Source organism: Atractosteus spatula, chromosome 14, assembly GCF_055471065.1.
Source record: "Atractosteus spatula isolate fAtrSpa1 chromosome 14, fAtrSpa1.hap1, whole genome shotgun sequence".
Classification (NCBI taxonomy): Eukaryota; Metazoa; Chordata; class Actinopteri; order Semionotiformes; family Lepisosteidae; genus Atractosteus; species Atractosteus spatula.
Genome location: NC_142719.1, coordinates 20,339,617 through 20,363,601, shown reverse-complemented (window position 1 = coordinate 20,363,601; position 23,985 = coordinate 20,339,617). Strand labels below are relative to the sequence as shown.

General features: G+C 38.4%; 2 protein-coding genes across 3 annotated transcripts; one reads left to right on the top strand and one right to left on the bottom strand.

Moving 5' to 3' along the window:
* The first annotated feature begins 487 nt into the window (after nt 1-487).
* LOC148820885 (uncharacterized) lies at nt 488-8,464 on the top strand. Of its 2 annotated transcripts, XM_088932512.1 has the most exons (8): nt 488-617; nt 3,550-3,680; nt 4,446-4,598; nt 5,528-5,549; nt 6,333-6,404; nt 6,923-6,977; nt 7,505-7,573; nt 8,235-8,464. In XM_088932512.1, the coding sequence occupies exons 1-7, from the start codon at nt 563-565 to the stop codon at nt 7,548-7,550; spliced, it is 534 nt and encodes a 177-aa protein (XP_088788638.1). In that variant the 5' UTR covers nt 488-562; the 3' UTR covers nt 7,551-7,573; nt 8,235-8,464. The 2 variants fall into 2 exon arrangements, with proteins under 2 accessions (XP_088788638.1, XP_088788639.1); XM_088932513.1 differs by lacking the exon at nt 4,446-4,598.
* A 9,310-nt stretch (nt 8,465-17,774) lies between these two features.
* LOC148820884 (gap junction alpha-5 protein-like) lies at nt 17,775-18,803 on the bottom strand. The gene has a single exon (XM_088932325.1). The coding sequence runs from the start codon at nt 18,801-18,803 to the stop codon at nt 17,775-17,777; it is 1,029 nt and encodes a 342-aa protein (XP_088788451.1).
* Nucleotides 18,804-23,985: the final 5,182 nt, after the last annotated feature.

Below are 23,985 nucleotides of genomic sequence, written 5' to 3'. Positions count from 1 at the left end.
CGGCTGTACTCAATAAGAGGCACAGGCAGATCCACATCAATGAATCGAGGGAAGGCTAGTGGGGATAGAAGGGTCAGGCAAGTGAGTTTTATATGGCAAGTGCTGAGATTTAAATATGGAGGCCTAGTAAAGTTACGAGGCACGGACTCACCTAGCTAAACTGTAGTAGTTTTGAACAGAGAGGGAGGTGCAGAGAGAGTCTGGTTTCTCTGGGCGTCCCGTTGTCTGATGTTTTAATGGGTCCAATCTAAAGATCTGGGGGGTGAATGAAGAGGGCCGTTACCCCTGTGGTCCAGCAGGGTGTTCTAAACTTTATTCCAGCTATCTACCTAAAGCTAGTCATAACTGCACCAATGTAATCCTATTTCCATAGGCCTGTAGCTGTATGTGACTTAAAGACTGCTGAACCTCTTGGATGGCAGCCATCAAATTATTGCGTGTTGCTGTCTTTCATGAGCCCTGAATGCGTGCGCATGTGGTGGGAGGAGTTAAGTTCAGATTAGGAAGGAAAACAGGAAGAGAGCAGAAAGCAGACAACGACTGTACATCACACAAGGAAGTAATGAATTTAAACAATTATTTTGTCCTTATTCTTCTGGTACATATGGATCTTTATGGTGAGTAAATTTCCAGGTTCATGTTTTCTGTTTGAGTTCACTGAAATCCCTTGTAAACAAGTGTATTTTGTTCTGATTTCGATTCTGCAGTAGCAGGCTTAAACAGAGCCTGATTCTGTTAACCAAGTTGTTTTAACCAAGTTGTTTTTATATTATTGTGCAGAGATGGATTAGTTTCCAACTAAAAGTTTTGTCCTATTAATGTCCCTCTCTGAGAGCTACAGCACAGCGAGTAAAAAACTCAAATATTTTCTACAAAGAATTTAGATGAACATTTTGAGACTAAGAACTTAGGTTTTATTACTATGCATCTGTTTTCTCTTGTTGTGTTTACTTGAATTTTCATTAATTTAGAAACTACCAGTGATATTAGTGATTTCTTGCAACAGTTTGAAGAAAAAAAACAAAGTTGTAACTTTTGTGGATTGAATGTGCAAGACACTGTAAAATGGCGGGCATTGAAAATTAAAGATCAGAAAAGGCCTGAAACTCCTTCTGATGGCTTTGCTGTTATTACGGTTCATACTATTCAGTCATTGTTGCTGTTTTTTTACCATGCCTCTTGCAAGATGTTATCTGGCATTTGTTTGATTCGGTGAAGGAATCAGGCTTTGATTCTTTAGAACAGTGGTTCTCAAACTGTGGTACGCGTACCAGTTGTGGTATGCGGAGTGCCACCAGGCAATACGCCATATGACCCCAGAACTTTATTGTGTGCACTGACAAATTGGGACGGGTTTTCATATTTTCTATTTTAATAAAATTAGTTTGTGTCGAATACGCAGCCTGCATAGTCCGATACAGCGCACACTAATACTTGAGTGGACACAAGAGCTACAATATTATTCTATTCCATTGTATGGGAATGCGTGTTACGAACACAAGTGACCAATTGTATTTTAAAAAAGTTATCTCCAGCAAATAAGGAGGTAGGAGAATGTGCATGATTTTGGAACAATGCCTGTTGTAAGCACAGGGAAGCATAGAAATGCGTACTACAAATGCTGGCAATCTTGTAAGCACAGGAAAGCGTGATAGATAACAGAAAAATATTTAAGAACTGTTCTAGGATAATTTGAGAAAAATACACTGAGCGTCTCTGTGTTTCGCTCTCATGCTCATTAAATAAAAACTTATTTTAACTTCTGAGACAAACTCCTGAAATGGAAACGGGGAAAAATGCAAGCTTGCAGATTGCTAAAGCAGGTAAGCCCCACACTACTTGTAAGGAACTTTGTTTACCGTTAGCAAAAGAGCTGACACATATTATGTGTGGAGAAAAAGCTGCTGAACAACTCGACCTGCTGCCCCCTCCGAAAGACACAGTCACTCATAGAATTATTGATATGGCAGATAATGTCAAATGTACGCTGATAGAGCGCGTTAAGATGAGCAGATGCTTTTCACTGCAATTAAATGAATCTATAAATGTTGTTGATTTGGCCAATTTGCACATTTACATTCAATACGAGTTTGAGGGCATGTCCCATGAGTACTTTCTGTTCTGTAAGCCACTACCAACAGAAACTACAGGAAAGCACATATTTCAGCTTCAGAATGAATTTATCGAAGAGAATGGCATCGACTGGATAAAATGTGTCGGAGATTGTACAGACGGTGCTAGAGCAATGACAAGCCGACACAGTGGTGTAGTTGCACGAATTAGGGAGATTGCTCCAGATATGAACTGCAGGATCCACCGTGAGGCCTTGGCCATCAAGAAAATGCCTGACGATTTAAAATCTCTTAGACTCTGTTGCGAATTGTATCAAGGCTCGACCAATGAATTCACATCTGCTTTGCTCGACTAAACAGGCTTACCCCTCTCACTGAAATGGTGCTTTTTTATTATTTTCAGTTGTTGTTATTTGTTCCTTTTGTCATTCTGTAAAGCCACCTTTAAAGGCGCTATATCAAATAAAGTTTATTATAATATTTATTATATGTGTATGTGAGTGTGTGCGCACACGCACACTCATGTTGGTCATTGAGAAGTTCTGGGGTTCCTATGAGAAGATGACTTGTAGGTGGTACTTGGATGCTTTGGTTTGATCAGGGGTGGAACTTGGTCCAGAAAGTTTGAGAACTACTGCTTTAGAATGTAGGGCTTGGCAGGATGTAGTTACGATTACTGTGAGAATTTGGGCAGTGCTTATCAAAAAGTGTGAAAGCAAAAAGTGACTGAGATTCCATTGTGTTGGCAATGAGGTTAGCTGGATAAGGATGATGAATATCAATGAGGCCTTCTGGGTAAATCTGAGCAATCTGGGCTTTCTGCAGTCTCAAGCAGGATTCAGAGAAACTACTCTTAAACCACATCTGAGGAAAGTAGCACCATAACAATGAGAGCCTCTTGATCTTAAATTCAGGTCAACAGTAGAATAGACTGGAAAATAGTCCTAATGAAAACAAGTCAAGCCTGGGTGGTAGAGAGTGAGTCAGACTGCCCTGAAACCCCCACTTTTGAATAATTTAACAGATTACACAAACCTATCCTAAACTTATAAATGAAGCCAGTTCGTGCCAGTCAGGAACATATACTGTATCCTAATGCCTGCAGTGTTGTACAGTACCTGGTATACAATACACTAACAATGCTTCATTTTTATATTGAAATCAAATCATATAAGATTTACAGTACTATACATGTAAAAACAAGTCAGGATACACCTTGTATGGGACACCAGTCCATTGCAGGACACACACAAACACAGACATGCACGTGATCACATCAGGTCCAAATTTTACAGAAGCCAATTAACCTAACAGACTTTGGACTGTGGGAGCAAACCGAAGGAAACCCATGCAAACATCAAGAGAACATACAAACTCCGGCTTCTCAACAACTCCATTTTGAATAAAGCTGTTAGAAAATGGATGGATGGTTAGTGGTGTGACGTTATAAAACACGACCATTTTTTTTATTTTTTAGGCTCCAGCACAGTGGATGTGCAAAACACTGATGTCACTTGTGATGATATTAAAGAAAATGAAAACTATAAATATTCTTCTAACCTGGACATGAATGATATTTCATTATCTGAAGAGACCTGGGAAGTGAATGTAAGTAGTCTAAATTTAGTTGCTCTTGTAGCTAAAGAGAAATTACTAGACATAATGTCTCAGTGTTTTTCATTTTAACTGCAAGATTTAAATCAGTGACCAGACAAGCCGATACCCAAAAGGACCTGGGGTTACAGTGTGACTGATGTCTCGCCTCTTGCTGTTCACTCAAGCAAATCTTTTGACAGATATTTTGACCAAATTAATTCACACTCTTTAAATATTAATATGTCACTGTTCCTCCTAGTTCCATAACAGGGATTACCTGTGTTATTTTATTTTGAATAGATCAAAAGACAAAAACCTTGAAAAGAAATATGAGATGTATATTTCAACTCAAAGTTTGCAGCTATATTTTCACTTGTCTTTTGGAAGTTAATTCTCCTTAAGATGTATATGTATGCATTTTTGCCTTGACATACAAAATTCAACAGGTTTTCTCTTATAAATCTGGCAACAGTATTAGTTTATTTGTCTATTCCACAGGTGCATAACGTTGGTTTTTGAGATTCAGAAACAAGCTGTTTTTCTAGATCTCTTTACATCAACATAAGTTATGTCATGTGGCTATTAGTTGGAGGAATGAAGCAGCTGTCTCACTGACAAGACTGCAGGCATGTACAGTAGGTGCCTGGGAAGTCCCAGTGGAGTCAGTGTTATCCTGCAACCTGATTTGAGAGATTTGGTTGAAATCACTGTGATGTTTTTATGTTTTGGGATTTCTTTACAGAAATAACATGCTGCATTTTGCCTTCACTTTTGCAGGGCAAACCTATTGCTATTATTCATTATGATGACACTTCACAGATTAATTTCACTGATGATGTGATCAGTGCCAGTTCTGGCACCATTATCCTCTGCTGCTGTAGGAGTATCAACTACACAGCTCTTTTTACTGAAAAAACTAAAGGCCTGCAGGTGAGTTCATTTTTTAAAATTTAAACATCACAGACAAAACGCTTTCAAAACGCTTTCAAATCCTTGACAGTACATAAAAACATAAGGGTGCATTTTCCACGCAATGGTAAATAAAAATAATTACAGTATATGATTGCCCGATTGTTGATGGTTTGAAATGCTGGATATGGATTTGGGAATTTGTATAGTTCTTCATGGTGCTTTTCACACAGCATTGTTATATTTGTCAAAGTAAGGTTAGTAGACCAGATAACAAATGTGTGACAGGCCTCAGAAAACTGAAGAGTATGACATTTCTTTGTGGCGGCAGCTTCTGTTTCTACAGTGATTATATTGTCTCTATGTTAAGCTATCAGGTAAACAGTTTTCTGTGGGTCCTTCTAGCACTGCAATCTAAATGTTAGTTTTCTTTATCTGCTCCATCCTCACTCTCTCCAATTACTGCAATGATGAGCCAGCACAGTCTTGTTACTGTAAGGATGACCTGTTACAGTCTCGCTGCTAGAATTCATGCCTCAGTACAGCCCACCTACTGCAATGATGGACAAATACTAAGCCTGTTACTGCCATGATAACACAGTAGAACCCTTTCACTGTTAGAATTACCCAGTACAGCCCTTTTACTGTAAGAATGACCCATGTAGAGCCCTTTTACTGTCAATATGACCTCAGTACAGCCAGTTGACAGTACCATCTAACACGTGTTGTTACTCACCTGTTGCTATTCCCTCACCCCCATTTCTCCCATAATAGTGTCATTATACCTGGTTGATATCAGCACATTCCCTCCTTAGGCCTTTCCATCACTGCAATTTTGTGATTAGCTTGAGCTCTGTAAAAAGAAAGCGTTCACCTACTAAATTGTTTTGTCTTGTTTTGTCGGTGGATTCTCCTTCTTATATCCAATCTTTTTTGCTTTCCTATTACAGGAGAGGAGAATTTACTATAAAGGTAAGGCATTGCTGTTATTTCCCTTTTGAATCTACAAATAGAATTGCCCCATGCTGAGAGAAGGCAGCTGACAGGAGATGGTCACTAGCTTTAAAAACACCTGAGGGGAGAAAAAAAAGACCTTAAGCTGTTAATATCTGATTACATGTGATTGTAGTTTTTGCTACAAGATGATAATGATCACGAGAATAAGACTTTTATAATGCATCACCGGCCTTTGACCTGATCATTCAAGATTCCCTTTTCTACACCACCTTATTTATTGAATTTATTGAATGAATTTATTGTTGTTTGATTCTTCACAAGTTTTTTCTATTTAAAGGTTGGAGACCTTAAATTACTTATGAAGTAAAAAAGTAGTAACCCTCCAATGTATTTAGGAGTTGAGAAAAAGTAAAGAATTCTACTATTAATCTTATCATTAGTCCCATTGCTGAATTAATTATGTAAGTGAGAGCTTGGAAAATCTAGCAGGGTTGTAAGTCCCCAGGACTACGGCTCAAGACCCTTGCTCAAATGCAACCCTCTGAAACTCAGCTCCCCTGGTGAGGGAAAGCCTGTGCACAAACATACCACACAAAAATATGTGCAGGTCGGTGAGAAAGGAGAAAGAGATTAATTCAAAATGCACCACCAGTATTCTTAGGGGTAGTGCCATTGACTATTCAGTCCATTACAGACAAGTTAATTTTAAAAGCAGCTTGTACATTATATTTCAAAACAAATATGCTGTTGGTATAATAATAAAAACATACAAAATGTACTTTATTTATTTTAATAAAGCTCGTGAAGACAATGATCATCAATTTAAGAAGGATGAAGATTGCAAATCCAGGAATAGGTGGATTATTCTTGGTGAGTGATCAGTCATTAGAGGGTGGGCAGCAGCTCAATGGGAATTGCAAGCACTGGGATTTTAAATTGGTAGAGTAAAGGAACTATCTGAGGCTCAATATATTTCTACTTGTCACAGAAACGGTGAAAACAATACACATTTAACCTGGGAATGCTTACTGACACAGTGTTGTACTTCACGTCTACAAACGACAGAATACAAGCTCCTTTAGATTTTTTTTTCCAAAAAGGGTATTGTGACGGTATTCTGCTGCTGTTAAAGTCAATGCTGCTTTGCACAGAATGATATTATTGCATATACAGTACAATGCAATTCACGGTTAACAAATTAAATATTAAGTTTAAACACATTTTCTTGTACAGTATAAATGAGACCCATTTCTTGTATAATGAATGGAAGAGTTGAAAAATATATCTATCTGAAATCAGAATGGGGAGGATGAGAACTAGAAGTAGATAACTTTGAGATCTAGGGCTTTATGTTTCTTTATGTTTTTCTTTTTCTTTATTTTTTGCAGGTACTGTTTTTGCGTTTCTTATTGTGCTGGTCTTGATTGTCTTCTGGATAAGATGGTGAGTGGTGAGACTTAACAGCTTGCAATCTGTTAAGTCATTTACTTACAGTATATCTTCAATCACCCAGGCTTGTTGTAAGTGGCCTGATGCACGTTCATTATACTAATGTATATACATTCGTTGTCATGAGTGACTGTAAAATCTAATTCAGTCTCAATATGAAGTTATTTTCTATTGCAGTTAGATTGTGTAATCAAGGACTGAAAAACACATACTGTATGCTTGAAAAGAAATTCAGAAAACAAACAACTGTCATTAAGACACAGCGTTTGTGACATTAATGATGAGATACCTGCCTATACATCACCACAGAGTCTTAATGCAAGCTCCCATTTAGAAAACAAAAATAATCTTTCAAACAAAAAAAAAAGATCTGGAAGAGTTGCAATAAAGATTGCTTAAATGGAGCCTAACTTCAGGCACTGACTGATGGAAAAAGCTGAAGAGAAATGTTTACTTGTCTGAATTGTGTAGTGCAACGCTATGGAAATTAAAGAGCACAATCCTCCACTGTTCCATTCCAGGCCCTGCAGGAAAGACTCCAATAAGAAGCCTGTGGAGGATGTGTAATCAAGCCATTACAAGCAGGCCTGGTAAGTGTAACCTCATGCAGGACATAGTGTCTTTTCTCTGTGCAAGAAAACAAGGAGTCTAATATTTTTCCTACTTGTTATGACTGGTCTACTTTGATCATTTGTTACCTATTGATCATTTGTTATCAAGCACTGAAAGCAGACTTCCCTTACATATATCTTTAATGGCCTGAATGATATTAAATATATCTCAATTTAATTCCATCCATGCATCCATCTGGTTTTCTAACCACTTCCTCCAATTCAGGTGGCAGGGGCACTGGAGCCTATCCTAGCAAGCACCAAGTGCAAGACAGGATACACCCTGGACAGGACACCAGTCCATTGCAAGGCAGACACATAGACACAGACACAAATATGGACACACACCAGGGCCAGTTTTCTCCCAAAGCCAATTAACTGTCTTTGGACTGTGAGAGGACCTGGAGTAAACCCATACTGTATGTGAATACTGCAAGAGCATACAAACCCCACACATACAGTATAACATCCCAGGTCTGGAATTGAATCCAGGACCACAACACTGTGAGGCAGTAGGTAGGTAGGTCCCTTTTCAGGCCATAAAAGCCCAGAACACACATTCTGAAGAGTTCTGAATCCTGAACTTTTTAATGTTCTTCTGAAATTTTACAGTGTTGTCTTTTCTTATTTTGTTCCACAGTATTTAAAAAAGAAAAACCAGGATGTTGTTAGGAAGTCTGTTCCGGTGAAGCGTGGAGCTTTGCAGCACACAATGTCCAGATGTTTATTTTTTTTTTACAATGAGCAATAAAATAAATTTAAAGGAATTCTTTGGTAAATTATTTTACTTTATTTTAAAATATATATATATATTATATTAAAGGAGAGTTTGTAGTTCTGGATTGGGAAAATAAAGCATTTTTGTATTTTTAATTTGATAGTAATATTCAGTCTTACTAGTCTTACTGTAAGACAGTGGTTATGTGTAAGGTAATCATATCTTCTCAGGCCTGGGGAAATAAGCCTGAGAAATAAATAAAGGGATTGGTCCTGGGTGCTTAAATTAATATTTGTGAGCTCTCTCATGTATTAGTATCCACATACAGTAACTAAATTGCCTGTTTGAACAGATTGTCAACTGAAACGATTTTTCATTTTAAAAAGTGCCCTTACAGTGGATGCTTTTTTCTTCCATTTGAGTCTCACTTATATTTTTTTATTAAATGCAAAAATACATTAGTCTGAATACATTGTAAATAAAATAAACACAGCGTTGTTTGAAAAACCCAAACAAGGGTTTGAATTGTGTGATACCACAGACAGCAGACCAACATTGTATTGTGGGCACTTCCATGAATGCTGATGGCAAAAATATATGTTAGCAGATACTTTCAGAGAAAAACTATCAGGATCTGAGAAAACGCTTTGTGGAGAAGCTGTTTCTTAATCTATAATCATAGCCCAGAGATTAAAATTCTGTTATTTCTGTGGTATTACTGTAAATTTCACATACTGTAGTTTCTACATTAGGAGGTTTTTCCACAAATTTCTATGTTCTGTATTGCGTGTTCCTTGCTCTTTTCTGTGGAAACCTTTCCAGTAGCCCCACTCAAATGTGAGAATTTTCTCCACTATTAGTGGAGTTTCTCCACTTATAGTTTAAAAAAGTATAATACTTAACACCAATAGTTTAAAGTGGATAGTTTCTGTACTATTGTCCATTTTTAGGATACAGTTGCTTAAATACTGTACATTAACCAGCAAAGCACCCTCAATCTGAAGTTTTCTTACTCTTATCTCAATGGGTCACTCTTTGGCTGTGGAGGGGAAATATAGTGGTGATATGATAGCACTGAGTTGACTTTGATAATCCACTTTGTTGATAATGATGCCAACATGAGCTGGGCAGTGCATTTTGTCAGTGTGCAGCAGGATGTGATGTACAGTGCCATACTCTATTGTTTAATTATCATACATATCGTAATCATCAGCAGATAACATCAGCATTAACATGCTTATGCTATGCTTATGTTTAACAGTTTGTGTTTAATTTGTGTTTAACAAAGTGAGAAGCGGTTTTGCTGAAGCTGGTGTCTAATGTACAATTTAAGCCTGTAAGCAAAATTTTATACCTGACAGAGATGCCTATTACATTAATAAAATGAATTTGGTTTTGGAAGTGGGATGACAATTGGAAATGAAAGAAGACAATGACAGAAAAAAGTAAGCCACCTGAAAAAAAATAACAAAGAAGGCCACATTCACCTTTCCTGTGGAGAACTGTATGGAACATGCATATGATCATCCATGGTGAAAATTAAAAAGGAAGAGTATAATAGGCAATCTCTGAAAGCTTTTCAAGCTTTGCATTATTTTTTTTACTTTTCAGCGTGGAAGTAACCTGTACTTGTTTCTTCACAGCTCCCCTGTCTAATTAAGCAATATGATAGCAGTATGGTGTTACTGTGATTCAGAGCAGCGAATGAGACTCCCTATGACTAGCAGGTTAATGCATTTCAGGTTTTATGAATGGTTTTCAAAAAAATACCTGGAATGTTTATGGACCTTACCTTATTTAAGGGTAACTGTACAGAAACAAGTGAATTTAATGCTGTTGTAAACATCACTTTTCTGTTCCAACAGAACAGAAATAAACCGAAATATTGTAATACTTTCTATAAATGAGTAAAAGCATTTTCAATTGGCTTACAGTGCTATCAGATATTGCTTTTTTCATACTGTATTTACTATAAAATGTACAATAAAAACGCTGCATTTTCAGAATTGGTTTTCCTGTATGAGAGTGCACTCTTAAATATGTTAAAATATACATCTTCTCCCATTTGTTTAAATAGCCCATGCTACTGAAAATGGATTTTCACATTCTGTAGCAATTTCTGAATAACTTAATATGTATATATACGTGTGTGTGTGTCCAACTAAACAGCTTCACTGCCAAGCTAGTGCCCTCTGATTGATCTCCAGCATTAACCTGTAACAACTTATAATTAATGCTGGCAAATACAGTACATTTTCTTAATAATGTAAACTCCTAGCAATAGATGGTTAGTATCACCACAGGCATCAGATCTTCAGGTTATATTTTGTTTTGGATGTCCTGAACATTATTTGTCAAAACCATGAAAAGGACACAGGAAATAGTGTCACAGGTAAGTCTCATGTAAACTCCCCTTTTCCATCTCTTATCTGTTAGCAGGAAGCTGCTTATTCCTCATAATGCAAGCTCATGCATCATTCAATCCTGGAAACAGGAGCACAAATCAGGTCTAAGCCTAGTAAGGGATACTACAGCATTACAGATGACTTAAACACATACGGTAGCTGAATCTAGCAAATATGTCAGTGTCGGATGCAAAGAAACTGAAGCAGCCGGGGAACACTCACATGAATACAGGGGGGTCATACAAGCTCCTCATATACAGATGCAGCCATTCAAAATGGGTGAGGTATTTCGCGGCATACCCCGGTGGGCGTGTCGCGGTATCACGCGGTGTCACACAGTGTCACGTGGTTAATCGCGCGTCATTTGACGCTCTGCCGGAAACTATCCGGCGTCACCTTGTAAAACCGCCAGGGGGAGCTTAACCTCTCATGTACAGCATTTGAGCCTTTAATTTTGAACTGTGTATTACAGCATGTTAATCATCAGTCATTAAAATGTTGGTATATTTTATGAAAGCAAGATTGCTCAGTTGGACAAAAGTACACAACCTACCTTTATCAGAAATATTTATGCATCAAAGCCTTTACCGAAGATATTACTAATAGTATTAATAATGGATGACTTTGGACAAGCTGTATACTCAAAGTATAATTTCTTTAGCACATTTGTACAAGCACTTGGAATCTGTCCAAGCCATACTTTGTCAGGCATTTTGTTTTACTTCAACGGGCATAAAAACTTCCTTGCTTTTAACAGGGCATTTCATAATTTCTAACTACGAAAATGATTTAAAATGCGACACTTATCATTCAACTAGAGCTCAAAATATCACAAGGATCCTCAAGAGCACAGCAAAGAGTGTATTAAAAGACACTTGTATTTATCAACACTTTCTTTTCCGTATACCAGATTTTATGGAACCACTTCAGAAGGGTGTCAGCCAGTCAGATTCCAGGAATCGGTACTTTAAAGGAAAAATACACACCGGTATTCCATTTCTCCCTAACGATTTTAAGCATCGAAGTATTTAACTAGCATGTGAAATAGCGTGTGAAAAAGTGGTAGTTTTAAGCTTTTCTGCTAATATAATATGGAATCGCGTATCTAAAGAATTTAATAACGATATGATTATATTCGTGTACTGCGACAGGGCTGTGTAGGGCTGTTTCGCCTCCTTGTTCATGCTAGTTGTCTTGTAGCCTACTGGTCTACGTGCCTGACTAACAACTCGCAGGTTGTGTGTTCAAATCCAGCTGGTGCTGGACTTTTCTTTTAACAAACATTTCTTCGAAAAAATAGAATAGCGATATTATGGACAATCAATTGACTTTTATATTTCAAAATATCGCAACATGATCGATTCTAAGTCATTTTTGATAACAATGATTAGTCACCTTCTTCCCTTCTGACAACGGTCCCTGCTTCTGCTTCCTGCTTCTATTGTGTGTGTGTGTGCAACAGAGTACATTTTTATAGAGAAATGGAGGCTGGACAGTATGCGTTACAATATAAACATTTATATTGATTTAAATCGTGTTCTGATTTAAATCGCAAACGCGTGTTTAATTATATGTGTTTTTTAATCATAATCAGGCTAATGCAACATAAATTGATACAGTATCTTTGTCTTCTAAGTATCTTAATAAACTTTCAGCATAGCTTTCTACCCGTTAAGATTTATATTTCTTGGGATTTTGGGATCAAACGTGGAAGGATTAGATTGTAATCGTTTTTATTTGTCAAATACGTGATTGTATTTCTGAATGTTATGTGACACCTACAGTAGTTCACTGCTTTAAATACATCGAATTAAGAAAGTTAGGTGTAGCACTTTAGATCTTTTTTCTGAACCAGGGAAAATCTGATCATGTTTCTCTATAACAATAATAAAAAACTTTATTTTACATATCACCTTTAAAAGTGGCGTCTCAAAGCAATACTGTAGACCGAAAAAACAGTTAAAAGGGACCAAAGTAAATACCAGACAATCGCAAACGCGTTTTCAATAAAATTCTTTTATTCATTCAGCAGAGAGTGAGAGGGACATCCAGCAGAGAGAGACACACACACCGGTTTTCATTGACAAAAAGTAATTGTTTTTTTTTACATGTTTTGTTTGTGGACAGACTGGAGTTTTCACCCAGTTCACTCCTTCTGCTATAAACCTCGCCCGTGCTGCTGTGTGTTTCGGATCGTTGTCTTGAAAGAGATGGTGCCTTGATCCAAACTGCTCCCTGATATATGGGGCAGCATGCTGTGTGACCACGACTTCCTCGAAGAATACACGGTCCATAATTCCTTTGAAAATAAGAAGTGGTCCCGGGCCTCTTCTAGATATACCCCCCCAGACGTGAACCTTCAGTGGATGTTTGGGCTTTGGCTTGTCCACATATCTCCCCTTTTTGCAAAATGCCATTGTTGAAAACTGTTCCAGAGCCACTGTTGTTTCGTCGGTAAAAAGTACATCCTGAAATGCCTCCCCCTGTTCAATCCATTGGAGCGCTTGCTTGAGTCTTTCCTCTTTGTTTTTTAGCCTTATCATGGGGCATGTGTTGGTTTTTCTGTATCTCCATCCAAGCCTCCTGCGTACTCTTCTTATCGATGTCGGGCTAATATTCGCACCGAGGTCAGCCCATAGCCATCTTTGGACTTGCATCGCCGGTAGCTCATCATTTTCATCAGTCAGTTTGTCGATAGCTCGCACAATAGGACTTGAAAAAAAAGAGATCAGCAGTTAGTTTTAAAAATAATGTGCGTAGTTGTATTTACATGCAAGAAAGGTATTTTTAGAAATTTATTTACCTTTGAATCATCCTCGGTTTAGATTCTCTTAGCCTCCTCTCCCCTTTATAATGCCGTCTCACTGTGCTTTCAGAAACGAAGATGTCCATCGAAGCCAACTGCTGTACAATGTCCCGTGTTGACTTCCCGTTTCTTTTCATCTTCATTATTTGGTGTGAGAGAGTCTTCGTGATTTTGGTCATTGTCCGTCCCCTTACCAAAGCGATACAGTGGTGCAGCTTGAATTCTGTACCTATATACTGTATGGTATGGTACAGATAAAACTTACACCATACCGATGAGCTAATGCCAGGGAAAGACACTCCTATTTTATTTAAAACACAATACGCCAGGAAATGTGTCTGATGCATTAGCAAGTTAAAACAATTGGGTCGAAAACCTGGGCGTAACACCATTTCCTTTTTCTGATCGCTCGCTTTCTGGATACACATCTCACCTGTCCTGTTCTTTGTTTTCCTGGTTTGCTGATTATGCCTGCTGCGGTCCACTCCTACCCTCACACCTAAAGAATACTATTTTAAATTTCTTGGCGCAGTTCATTAACCCTTGTATGTGCTATCTGCGCCCAAAATGCAATTTAAAAAAAGTCAAAAACCGCGCTCAAAATGCAATTTAGAGCTTAATAAGATACACTCCACAGGCATTCACAACAGCAACATATGAAACGTTTATTTTTTAATCGCTTATCTAAGGAAATCTCAGTATAACTTTGTTCATGAACAAACAGTGGCATGTTACATTATTATTAGTTTTTTTGTTAACAAGGCTCGCCAGCTAATGTGAATCGAAACCTGTCTTGCTAGCTTTTAAAGTCGTGCGAGGTGTAAACAACAATTCAAATAGAGAAAAAAGACCTGACTGACAAACCGATACATACTCTTAGAGTTTGATTAATAGGGAATATAATACAAAAATATAGTACTAAAAAAGGTACTACCACTTTTAAAGGTGATATGTAAAATAAAGTTTTTTATTATTGTTATAGAGAAACATGATCAGATTTTCCCTGGTTCAGAAAAAAAGATCTAAAGTGCTACACATAACTTTCTTAATTCGATGTATTTAAAACAGTGAACTACTGCAGGTGTAACATGACATTCAGAAATACAATCGAGAATAGTTTTGTGGTGTTTGTTTAGATTAAACGTTCCTAAAACGTATAACGTAACAAAATTAAAGACGATTAAAATCTGTAATCTTTCCACTTGTACTGTGAGTCATCGGAAAGTTTCTGCTTTGTGTAAGGATGGTATCAAAAAGCAATCTTAAGTGGTGAGAAAGCTGTGCTCAATGTATTTAAGCGACTTAAAAGTAAAAGGAGATGCTTCATATTGCTTGACTAATTTTAAAAACTAAGTTAGAAATGCAGACGCTCCCTCGGTGCCGCGCCGGGTGTAAATATCAAAATATACATTCCCAACACTAATTGTACCCATCTGTCATGCAAATAAAACACCTTGAATTGAATTGAATTGAGGGAGAGAGGGGGGGAGGGGGAGAGAGACAGCCAGGACTCAAGGCAAATAAGATACACTCCACAGGCATTCACAACAGCAACATATGAAACGTTTGCACGTATAGTTAAGTTATTACTTGGTTTTCAAAGTGCAATGAAATACAATATTGTTGTTGTTGCTGTTCTTGTTGTCTTTATCCTGTAAAGCGTTTTGAGAAGCCACCTTTAAAGGCGATATATACTGTAAAAGCGCTGATTCTTATGGAATGTGTTCCGCCGGGGATTCAAATTTTTATTTATTTATTTTTTAATCGCGTATCTAAGGAAATCTCAGTATAACTTTGTTCATGAACAAACAGTGGCATGTTACATTATTATTAGTTTTTTTGTTATGGTATTTTTTTGTTATTGGTATACTGCAATTTTCCTTAGATACGCGATTAAAAAAAATAATTTTTTTTGAATCCCCGGCGGAACACATTCCATAAGAATCAGCGCGTTACTTCGCGCTTTACAACCCTTGCTGCGTGCGACTGGAAAAGAATTCGTGATCGGATCAACGAAATGCTTCGTAGAAGGAGGCGCTCTTTTCCTCTAGTCTAACCACAAACAAAACATTCCTGTTAGACAAGAGGAATTGAAAAAAAACAATTTTGTCAATGAAAACCGGTGTGTGTGTCTCTCTCTGCTGGATGTCCCTCTCACTCTCTGCTGAATGAATAAAAGAATTTTATTGAAAACGCATTTGCGATTGTCTGGTATTTACTTTGGTCCCTTTTAACTGTTTTTTGATCTACTGTATCGCTTTGAGATGCCACTTTTAAAGGCGATATGTAAAATAAAGTTTTTTATTATTGTTATAGAGAAACATGATCAGATTTTCCCTGGTTCAGAAAAAAGATCTAAAGTGCTACACCTAACTTTCTTAATTCGATGTATTTAAAGCAGTGAACTACTGTAGGTGTCACATAACATTCAGAAATACAATCACGTATTTGACAAGTAAAAACGATTACAATCTAATCCTTCCACGTGTGATCCCAAAATCCCAAGAAATATAAATCTTAACGGGTAGAAAGCTATGCTGAAAGTTTATTAAGATACTTAGAAGACAAAGATACTGTATCAATTTATGTTGCATTAGCCTGATTATGATTAAAAAACACATATAATTAAACACGCGTTTGCGATTTAAATCAGAACACGATTTAAATCAATATAAATGTTTATATTGTAACGCATACTGTCCAGCCTCCATTTCTCTATAAAAATTTACTCTGTTGCACACACACACACAATAGAAGCAGGAAGCAGAAGCAGGGACCGTTGTCAGAAGGGAAGAAGGTGACTATTCATTGTTATCAAAAATGACTTAGAATCGATCATGTTGCGGTATTTTGAAATATAAAAGTCAATTGATTGTCCATAATATCGCTATTCTATTTTTTCGAAGAAATGTTTGTTAAAAGAAAAGTCCAGCACCAGCTGGATTTGAACACACAACCTGCGAGTTATTAGTCAGGCACGTAGACCAGTAGGCTACAAAACAACTTGCATGAACAAGGAGGCGAAACAGCCCTACACAGCCCTGTCGCAGTACATGAATATAATCATATCGTTATTAAATTCTTTAGATACGCGATTCCATATTATATTCCCTATTAATCAAATTCTAAAAGTATGCTTGTTGACTCCGGTATCACGTTAGTTAAAGACTTTGAAGCTTAAAATGTTTAGGGAGAAATGGAATACTGGTGTGTATTTTTTTCTTTAAAGTACCAAGACCAGCTATATACTGTATGTTTATGTTCCAAAATTAATATCGTTTATGGCCTTCACACGCGTTACAGTATGCTCCTATTCTTTTTATGCTCAGCTACTAAGATTTCCCTTCAGTGGTAAAATACAATATCTACAACGGGCACAGTAAAGACGTTTACTGTAAGTCTTTCTACGACAGACCAATGGACCACGAGTGCCCCTGTCGGTCAACCAATCACGTACCGGGGTTACCCTGCGTCATCTTGCGTCATGATACGCGACACCGCAGCCAATTACCTGCGGTACGTGTCTGTTCCGCTCACTTTGAATGGCTGCATCTGTAAGATGTTTGCAGAGAAAGAAGAGTCACATTTTCTCAATAACGTAAACCCCAAGCAATAGCAATCACAAGATTTTTACAATCTTGATCTGCCTGAAAACTGTAGAATACAGTATTTGTAAGCTTTTTCAAACAAACTGATTTGGTTATACAGTCTGCAGCTGGTGCAGGTCTTTAGGTAAGATGAATACAAAAATGTATTACTCATGACAGTATATCCAATATACTTTACACACACAGCAATATTAGTTTTTTTTTTATTAGAACAGAACACGTTCACTTATAAAAAAAATCTAATTTGACTACAATTAAGAAAATGTGGTGGCTCTCATAATATCTGAATCAAAAATAAGACTCCCATTTCAGAGCAGTGATTCGGTTCAGGTTTTATAGGCCACATTCTCTTGTACTAAAGAAGAGGTGTAACATTAAACACGTCTTTCATGTTACTGTAACCCCTTGTCAGCGAGACTAAATGTACTCAAAAAGATGTAACAAGCATTGACTATCCAGCACCTGGTGTGAGAATTACATAATGCTCCATCATCAGTGCTTGTTGTTTATAATACTTGTGAAAGAGCTGGCAGCTCAGAATGCCCTGACATGCTTATCACGTGTCATCCATCTTATTTATAGGGTCTCCTGTACCAACCTGCTAGCCTCTCATAGCCAGGTTTGCTCATACAGTATCTGCCACTCACACAGTGACCTTATTATGGCTTGATGGTCGGTTGGATTTCAGGTTGTGTCCTTTACCCTGGTGAGGTGAGTCATATTCCTTCAGGGGCATCGGGGCCACCAGCAGTCTACCATGGGCTTCTCTCTCCACCCTGCCCTGCTCTGTGGCCAGATTGACCCAGTTCTGCTGGTTGGCTAGCTTGTTGCTGAAGGTCTTAAGCTTGGGAGAGTGTTGGCAGCTAGAAGCAGAATTGGTAGGCACAGAGGGTTTCCAGCCAGTCAGGGACATGTAGCCCGTCTTAGGCCTCTCTTCGGCTTTGGCCTCCTGGGACCTGTGGTAGAAGGTGCTGGCCAAGCCTTCCTTGATCTTCTTCCAGCCCAGGTGGTACATCTCCATGAGGTTGAGCAGCAAGGAGATGGAAGCCACCGTCAGCATGAAGATGATGAAGACGTTCTTCTCAGTGGGCCGGGAGACAAAGCAGTCCACGACGTTGGGGCAAGGCCAGCGGCTGCATTTGTACATGGCCTGGAGGAAGACGCCGTAGATGAAGTACTGGCCCAGGATGAAGCCCACTTCAAAGAGCGTCCGCACCAGGATGCTGCACACGTAGGTGTGGAGCAAGGAGCCACGTAGCCTGAAACGAGAGGCCTGCTCCTCCCCAGGGACACGTTTGCCATCCCTGACGACGATCAGCAGGTCCCTCTCCCCCTTCTCCTGCTCTGCCTCCCGCCTCTTCTGCTCCATGCGCACATGGTGCAGCGCGTGGCCCATGTAGACCAACGAGGGCGTGGACACAAAGACGATCTGCAGGACCCAGTAGCGCACGTGCGAGATGGGGAAGGCGTGGTCGTAGCACAGGTTCTGGCAGCCGGGCTGCTGCGTGTTGCAGGTGAAGCCCGACTGCTCGTCACCCCACACGTTCTCTATGGCCGCGCCCAGCACCAGCATGCGGAAGATGAACAGGACGGTCAGCCACACCTTGCCCACCACGGTGGAGTGTTCGTGGACCTGTTCCAGGATTTTCAGCAGGAAAGTCCAGTCGCCCATCACCCCCCTGACCTGTCTGAGTACTGCTGACAACACACTGGACCTGTATGGAAAGAGAGTGAACCCCTGAGGCAAAAAGAAAAACTCAATCATCGGAATGTAGAACACACAGGCCAGCACAATACAGCACAACATCGCATAGCATAGCACAGGGCAGTGCAGTACATCACAGCATAGCATAGCACAACACAACACAGTACAACGCAGCACAGTGCAGTGACACACAACATAACATAGCACAGGGCAGCACAGTACAACACAGTACAGTACAACACAGCACAGTGCAGCGCCACACAACATGGCATAGCACAGGACAGCATAGCTTAATATAGCCAAGCACAGCATTGCATTGCATAGTTTAGTACAGCACAGAACAGCACAGTGCAGCACAGTACAAGATAGCATAGCACAACACAGCATTTTATCACAGATGGCACTTTGGAGTTTGTGTTAATGGAACAGTCACAGCTACTAGAGAATTTCTTTCTCCAATGCAGGCTGTGGTCCTGGAAATCTGTATGGAAATTGCTCTATCAACGCTTCAACAAAACACAGTAAAATCAGGGGCAATTATTATAATAAGATACAGGTGTACTTTGGGATGGAAATAAGAGGCACTCCTTTTGACAAAGAGGTGTGGGTATCTAACACAAATCACCTATTAACATTGTTGAAGCCAGTGCCCTGGACTTCTTCAGGAAAGACTAAATGAATCGTGGAAAATCTCACTCAGAGATTTTTGTCTTTTTTTTTTGCTATGTTAACTTCACATTGACGTCTTTATACCCCCCCATGTCTTTGAACATAAATTAGTAATTTCTGTGTCTCTGGGGAGAGTAAGTACAATCACCGTTTCATCTCCAAGTGCACAGTTTTTACTTGCAAAGGAAATCTAAACAAATTAAAATAAGCATAATTGAATAGTTAATCAGGTTGAGAGATTTCTGAAGGAGGTATAACCAGAGATAAGCCTTTAAATCCATATATTTGGAATGTGCAAAACATTATGTATTGAATACCATGCCTGCCTAATGTGAAGTATAATTACAGTATTAAATTTACAGAACAGCAACCTCAGGGTCAATGTCTAAAATGGACCATTTGAACTACTGAATCATGTGTTCAAATTTGTATTACTTCAGGATCTTCTGTCCGATGCTCTGTTAGGAAATTTCCCTGAACATTTTGTGATTATGTGAAGGTTTCTAGTGTCTAGTGCATTCACAAGCTAGTTAACATTTTTTATAACAAACAAAGAGCTAACTGTAATTCAATTGACCTATCACTAACTCATTAATCTGAATTACCAAACAATTTCTTCAGAAGAACCAATGAAATCAGTTTTAGCAAGACCTAGAATAAACTGTTATAGATGCTTGTGCACACAGATGCAAATCTTGAATAACAATGGGTATCATCAGCTGAGCAAGTAACATCTAGAGCAACTCAGCAGGTAGGTGTTACTGTAGAGTGATGTACAGAGTTTCAACATGTATGATTACTACTTGACCAGAAACTGTTCATTTTTGACACTGAACAAAAACAGCTGGAATTCCAGAAATTCCATGAGACACATTCACCAACAGCATCATCACTGTTTCTGAAGACAAGAAGCTAAATCTGAGGATTCTGACATCTCTTGTGGAGTCTTATTAGCTGGAAATAGTGTTAAGAAGGGCCGAAAGTGAGGAGGAGTTAGAGAGTCTGTTGATGAAGGTAAAAGAAGAAAGTGCAAAATCTGGCCTGCTGCTTAACATAAAAAAATGAAGATTATGTCAACGGCTCATATTAATCCTTTGCAAACAGATGGAGAAGAAGTGGAGGTAGTGACAGATTTTATTTTCTTGGGCTCAAGGATCTCAGCAGATGGTAATTGTAGCCATGAAATCTAAAGACACTTGCTTCTTGGGAGGAAAGCTATGGCAAATCTGAATAAGATATTAAAATGCAAAGATATTACATTGTCAACCAAGATCCATATAGTGAAAGCTATGGTCTTCCCAGTAGTAACATATGGACATGAGAGTTAGACTATAAGTAAGGTTGTGCATCAGACAATCGATGCTTTTGAACTGTGGTGTTGGAGAAAATTGTTGAGAGTTCCTTGGACTGTATGAAGATCAAATCAGTCAATACTCAAGGAAATAAACAAAGATTGTTCATTGGAAGGATTGATAGTAAAACTAAATCTCAAATACTTTGGCCATATAATGCAAAGACAGGATTCAATGGAGAAGACTCTGATGTTGGGAAACATTGAAGGGAAAAGAAGAAGGGGGCGGCAGAGGTTAAGATGGATAGATAGTATTACTGAAGTAATGAATATGAATTTTCAAGAGCTCAGAGAAGCAGTTGTTGACAGACAGGTCTGGCATGCTAAAGTCCGTGAGGTCACGAAGAGTCGGACTCGACTAAACGACTAAACACACTGTTAAGAAGAGGTTCATGGTTCCCTTGTTTAAATGAATCAGGTGAGACATCATGGGTAACAGTACCAGAAAAATCTTATTGCTACAACTCTAATACTGTATTCGATAGTTCCAGCAAATTCTAATTATAAAGAAATGAGCTGATGAATATAAAGAATAGAAGATGTCAAAAAGATGTAGGAGAACGGAAATGTGAGATTAGAATTTGATCTCCTCCCGAGTTTCTTCTAAATGACGTCCAAAAGACTTCACTTCCTGGTCAAATGTCACTCTTCTGTAGCAGTCTGACCTTTGCTTCAGATAGCCTGAGCTGTGTTTGGAAGAGATCACTGGATCACACAACACTGAAAGGGGCACTGGTCATGACTAATGCACCAAGTTTGGATTAATATTTAAGAAAGTACAAGACCTCAGAAAAGGCAGCTCCATCAAGAATTCCATTCTGCTGTCAGAAATCGCGGGTCTGTGGCTCTACCATTTTTTTCCCTCTCAATAACACTGTCTGCAACTTAGTTTTAACTTGATTTATTAAAACTTGATTTTCAGGAGTCACTTGTACAAGATGTCCAGTAGAAGGGTAATAATATTCTGCTCAGTCTCAAGGGAAAAAAAAAACAAACATTCTAGGCACATAATGAGCAGATATAGCAGATACAGAATGGACAGGTTTAAGTATCCATGTCAGTTCATTTGAAGGCTCAAGAATAACATGTAGTTTGGGTTGTCTTATTAGGCTCCAGTATTTCTGGGTATCACTTAAATCTGTAGAAGCCCCTATCTAGGTGCGATTGGTTTATTCTTCCTTAGTTTTCTCTCACACTCTTCAGCCAACACAAATAGATACATTTCGACTTCTTTTTCAGCCTACACCATGTTACATAACAGGCTACCAGTCTTGGTCCTGGAGGCCCAGACTGCTCTGGTTTTCATTCCATCTGATCTTAGTTACTTTACTGAAGCCTTAGTTTAACTAAGAAGTTGCTTGTTTGGACTATGTGTAAGTCTTTCTTTCTACTTTGACTTTGGGATTTTATTTTACTTATGAAATTTGAGAATTGGGCACCATGGTGGTGCAGTGATTAGCATTTTAAGGTTCAATTGCGGACCTGGGGTGCTATCTGCGTGGAGTTTGTATGGTATTACCATACTGGTATGTTAATTGGCTTCTGACAATAATGGCCCTGGTGTGAGTTTGGCTATGTTTGTGTCTGTGTCTGCCCTGTGATAGACTGGCATCCCATCCAGGCTATATCCTTTCTTGTGCCTGTTGGTTCCTGAGATAGGCTTCAGCTCCCCCTTGACCCTTAATTGGAAGAACTGGTAAGAAAAAGAATGGATGTAATCTGATAGTTAACAGGTGACCTCCAGTTCATCTAAGAGCTGGAAGCTCTGTCAAAAAAAATTCACATTAAACCTATTATCAGATCAAATAGGTTTCATTGCGAAACTGAAAGCTTGGCTGGAACAAAACCCAGCCTGTGGGCCTCCAGGACCAGGATGGAGGAACCCCTGGGTTCAGTGCAGTGGGGCCACAAAAAAACTAGATTTGTGTGTGTGAGGAGTTCTCATATAATGAAGATTGAGAAAAAGGAGAGGAGGCGTTTCAAGAAACAGTTCCAATAAATCACGCCAGCTCAAGAACAAAAAGTAATTTAGGTTTAAAATAACATAGGACAAATGCTGCTGCAACAACCTTTCTTAAAAAAAATACATGACGTGTGCTTCAAACAAAAAGTTAACATACATAGGTGTCTATCTTATTTTCTCTCTTTTGGTAATTCAAATCACTTTTTTCAGCAGTAACTGTAGCTTGATATATTCTGACACTCTGTATACTTTCTATGTTTCTGTAAAACTACTTAGACCATATTTTCCTATATTGTAACCTCATTATTTTAGGAGTGAACTTGCTTTAAGCCTTTAAACTTTAACATTTTGTTTTTGTAGTGTACTGTACACAGTTCACAGCTTGTACAATTCTTTCATAGTCTACTTTTTAAAAATTCTAAACTATGACTGCAGACTCAAGATTTAGAGATTTAAAGCATACATCGTAAGTAACTATATTATGACACAATTGTCTGGAGGCTCTGTGACATCTGTTCCCTTAATTATATCCCAGTTGTTGGAAAAGTCTAGTTTAATAAGAGCATATTTCCAAGTAGGTGCCTTTTCAAAAATGGAGTACTAAGCAACCATTAACCATTGCAACCATATCAGTTTCTTCTTCAGTATTTCTCACTCTTACATCCCTACAGATTCCAATTTATGCATGGGAAATGTAACCTCTCAATAATATAACACCTCCTGTGTTACATACAGTACTTTCTCTTCCTCATCATACAGTAGACTATGTGTGTACATACATACAACTAGTGTTTAATCCATACTTCAGTTTTTTGCTTCGGTTTGCTACCTTTCCTATGTAGAGAGCCTTTCCAAAAAAACATGTACATTTCTTAATTTTACATTCAATCCCTCTCACCACCCTTAGCCTTTATTCCTATAACATCATGAGCTGTTAATGCTATAGCCTTGAGATAATGCAGCTTGTTCCTTATTCTTCTAGCACTAAGGTATAAGAAATGACTTTTGAGTTCCCTGCCCTACCAAGTTTAAATACTGTACTCCTCCATACCTCAGTGTCTCTCAGGTTCAAGTGCAAACTGTCATTGAAACTTCCATTTACATTCACACAGACACTTACATATGCCAATGATAGACTATCCTGCCATCATTCTGATTTTTCTAAA

Coding starts and splice junctions, on each gene's coding strand:
- LOC148820885 (XM_088932512.1), top strand. CDS start 563: ATGAATTTAAACAATTATTTTGTCCTTATTCTTCTGGTACATATGGAT. Junction 3,681..4,445: donor AAGAGACCTGGGAAGTGAAT/GTAAGTAGTCTA, acceptor TCACTTTTGCAG/GGCAAACCTATTGCTATTAT. Junction 5,550..6,332: donor GAGGAGAATTTACTATAAAG/GTAAGGCATTGC, acceptor ATTTTAATAAAG/CTCGTGAAGACAATGATCAT.
- LOC148820884 (XM_088932325.1), bottom strand. CDS start 18,803: ATGGGCGACTGGACTTTCCTGCTGAAAATCCTGGAACAGGTCCACGAA.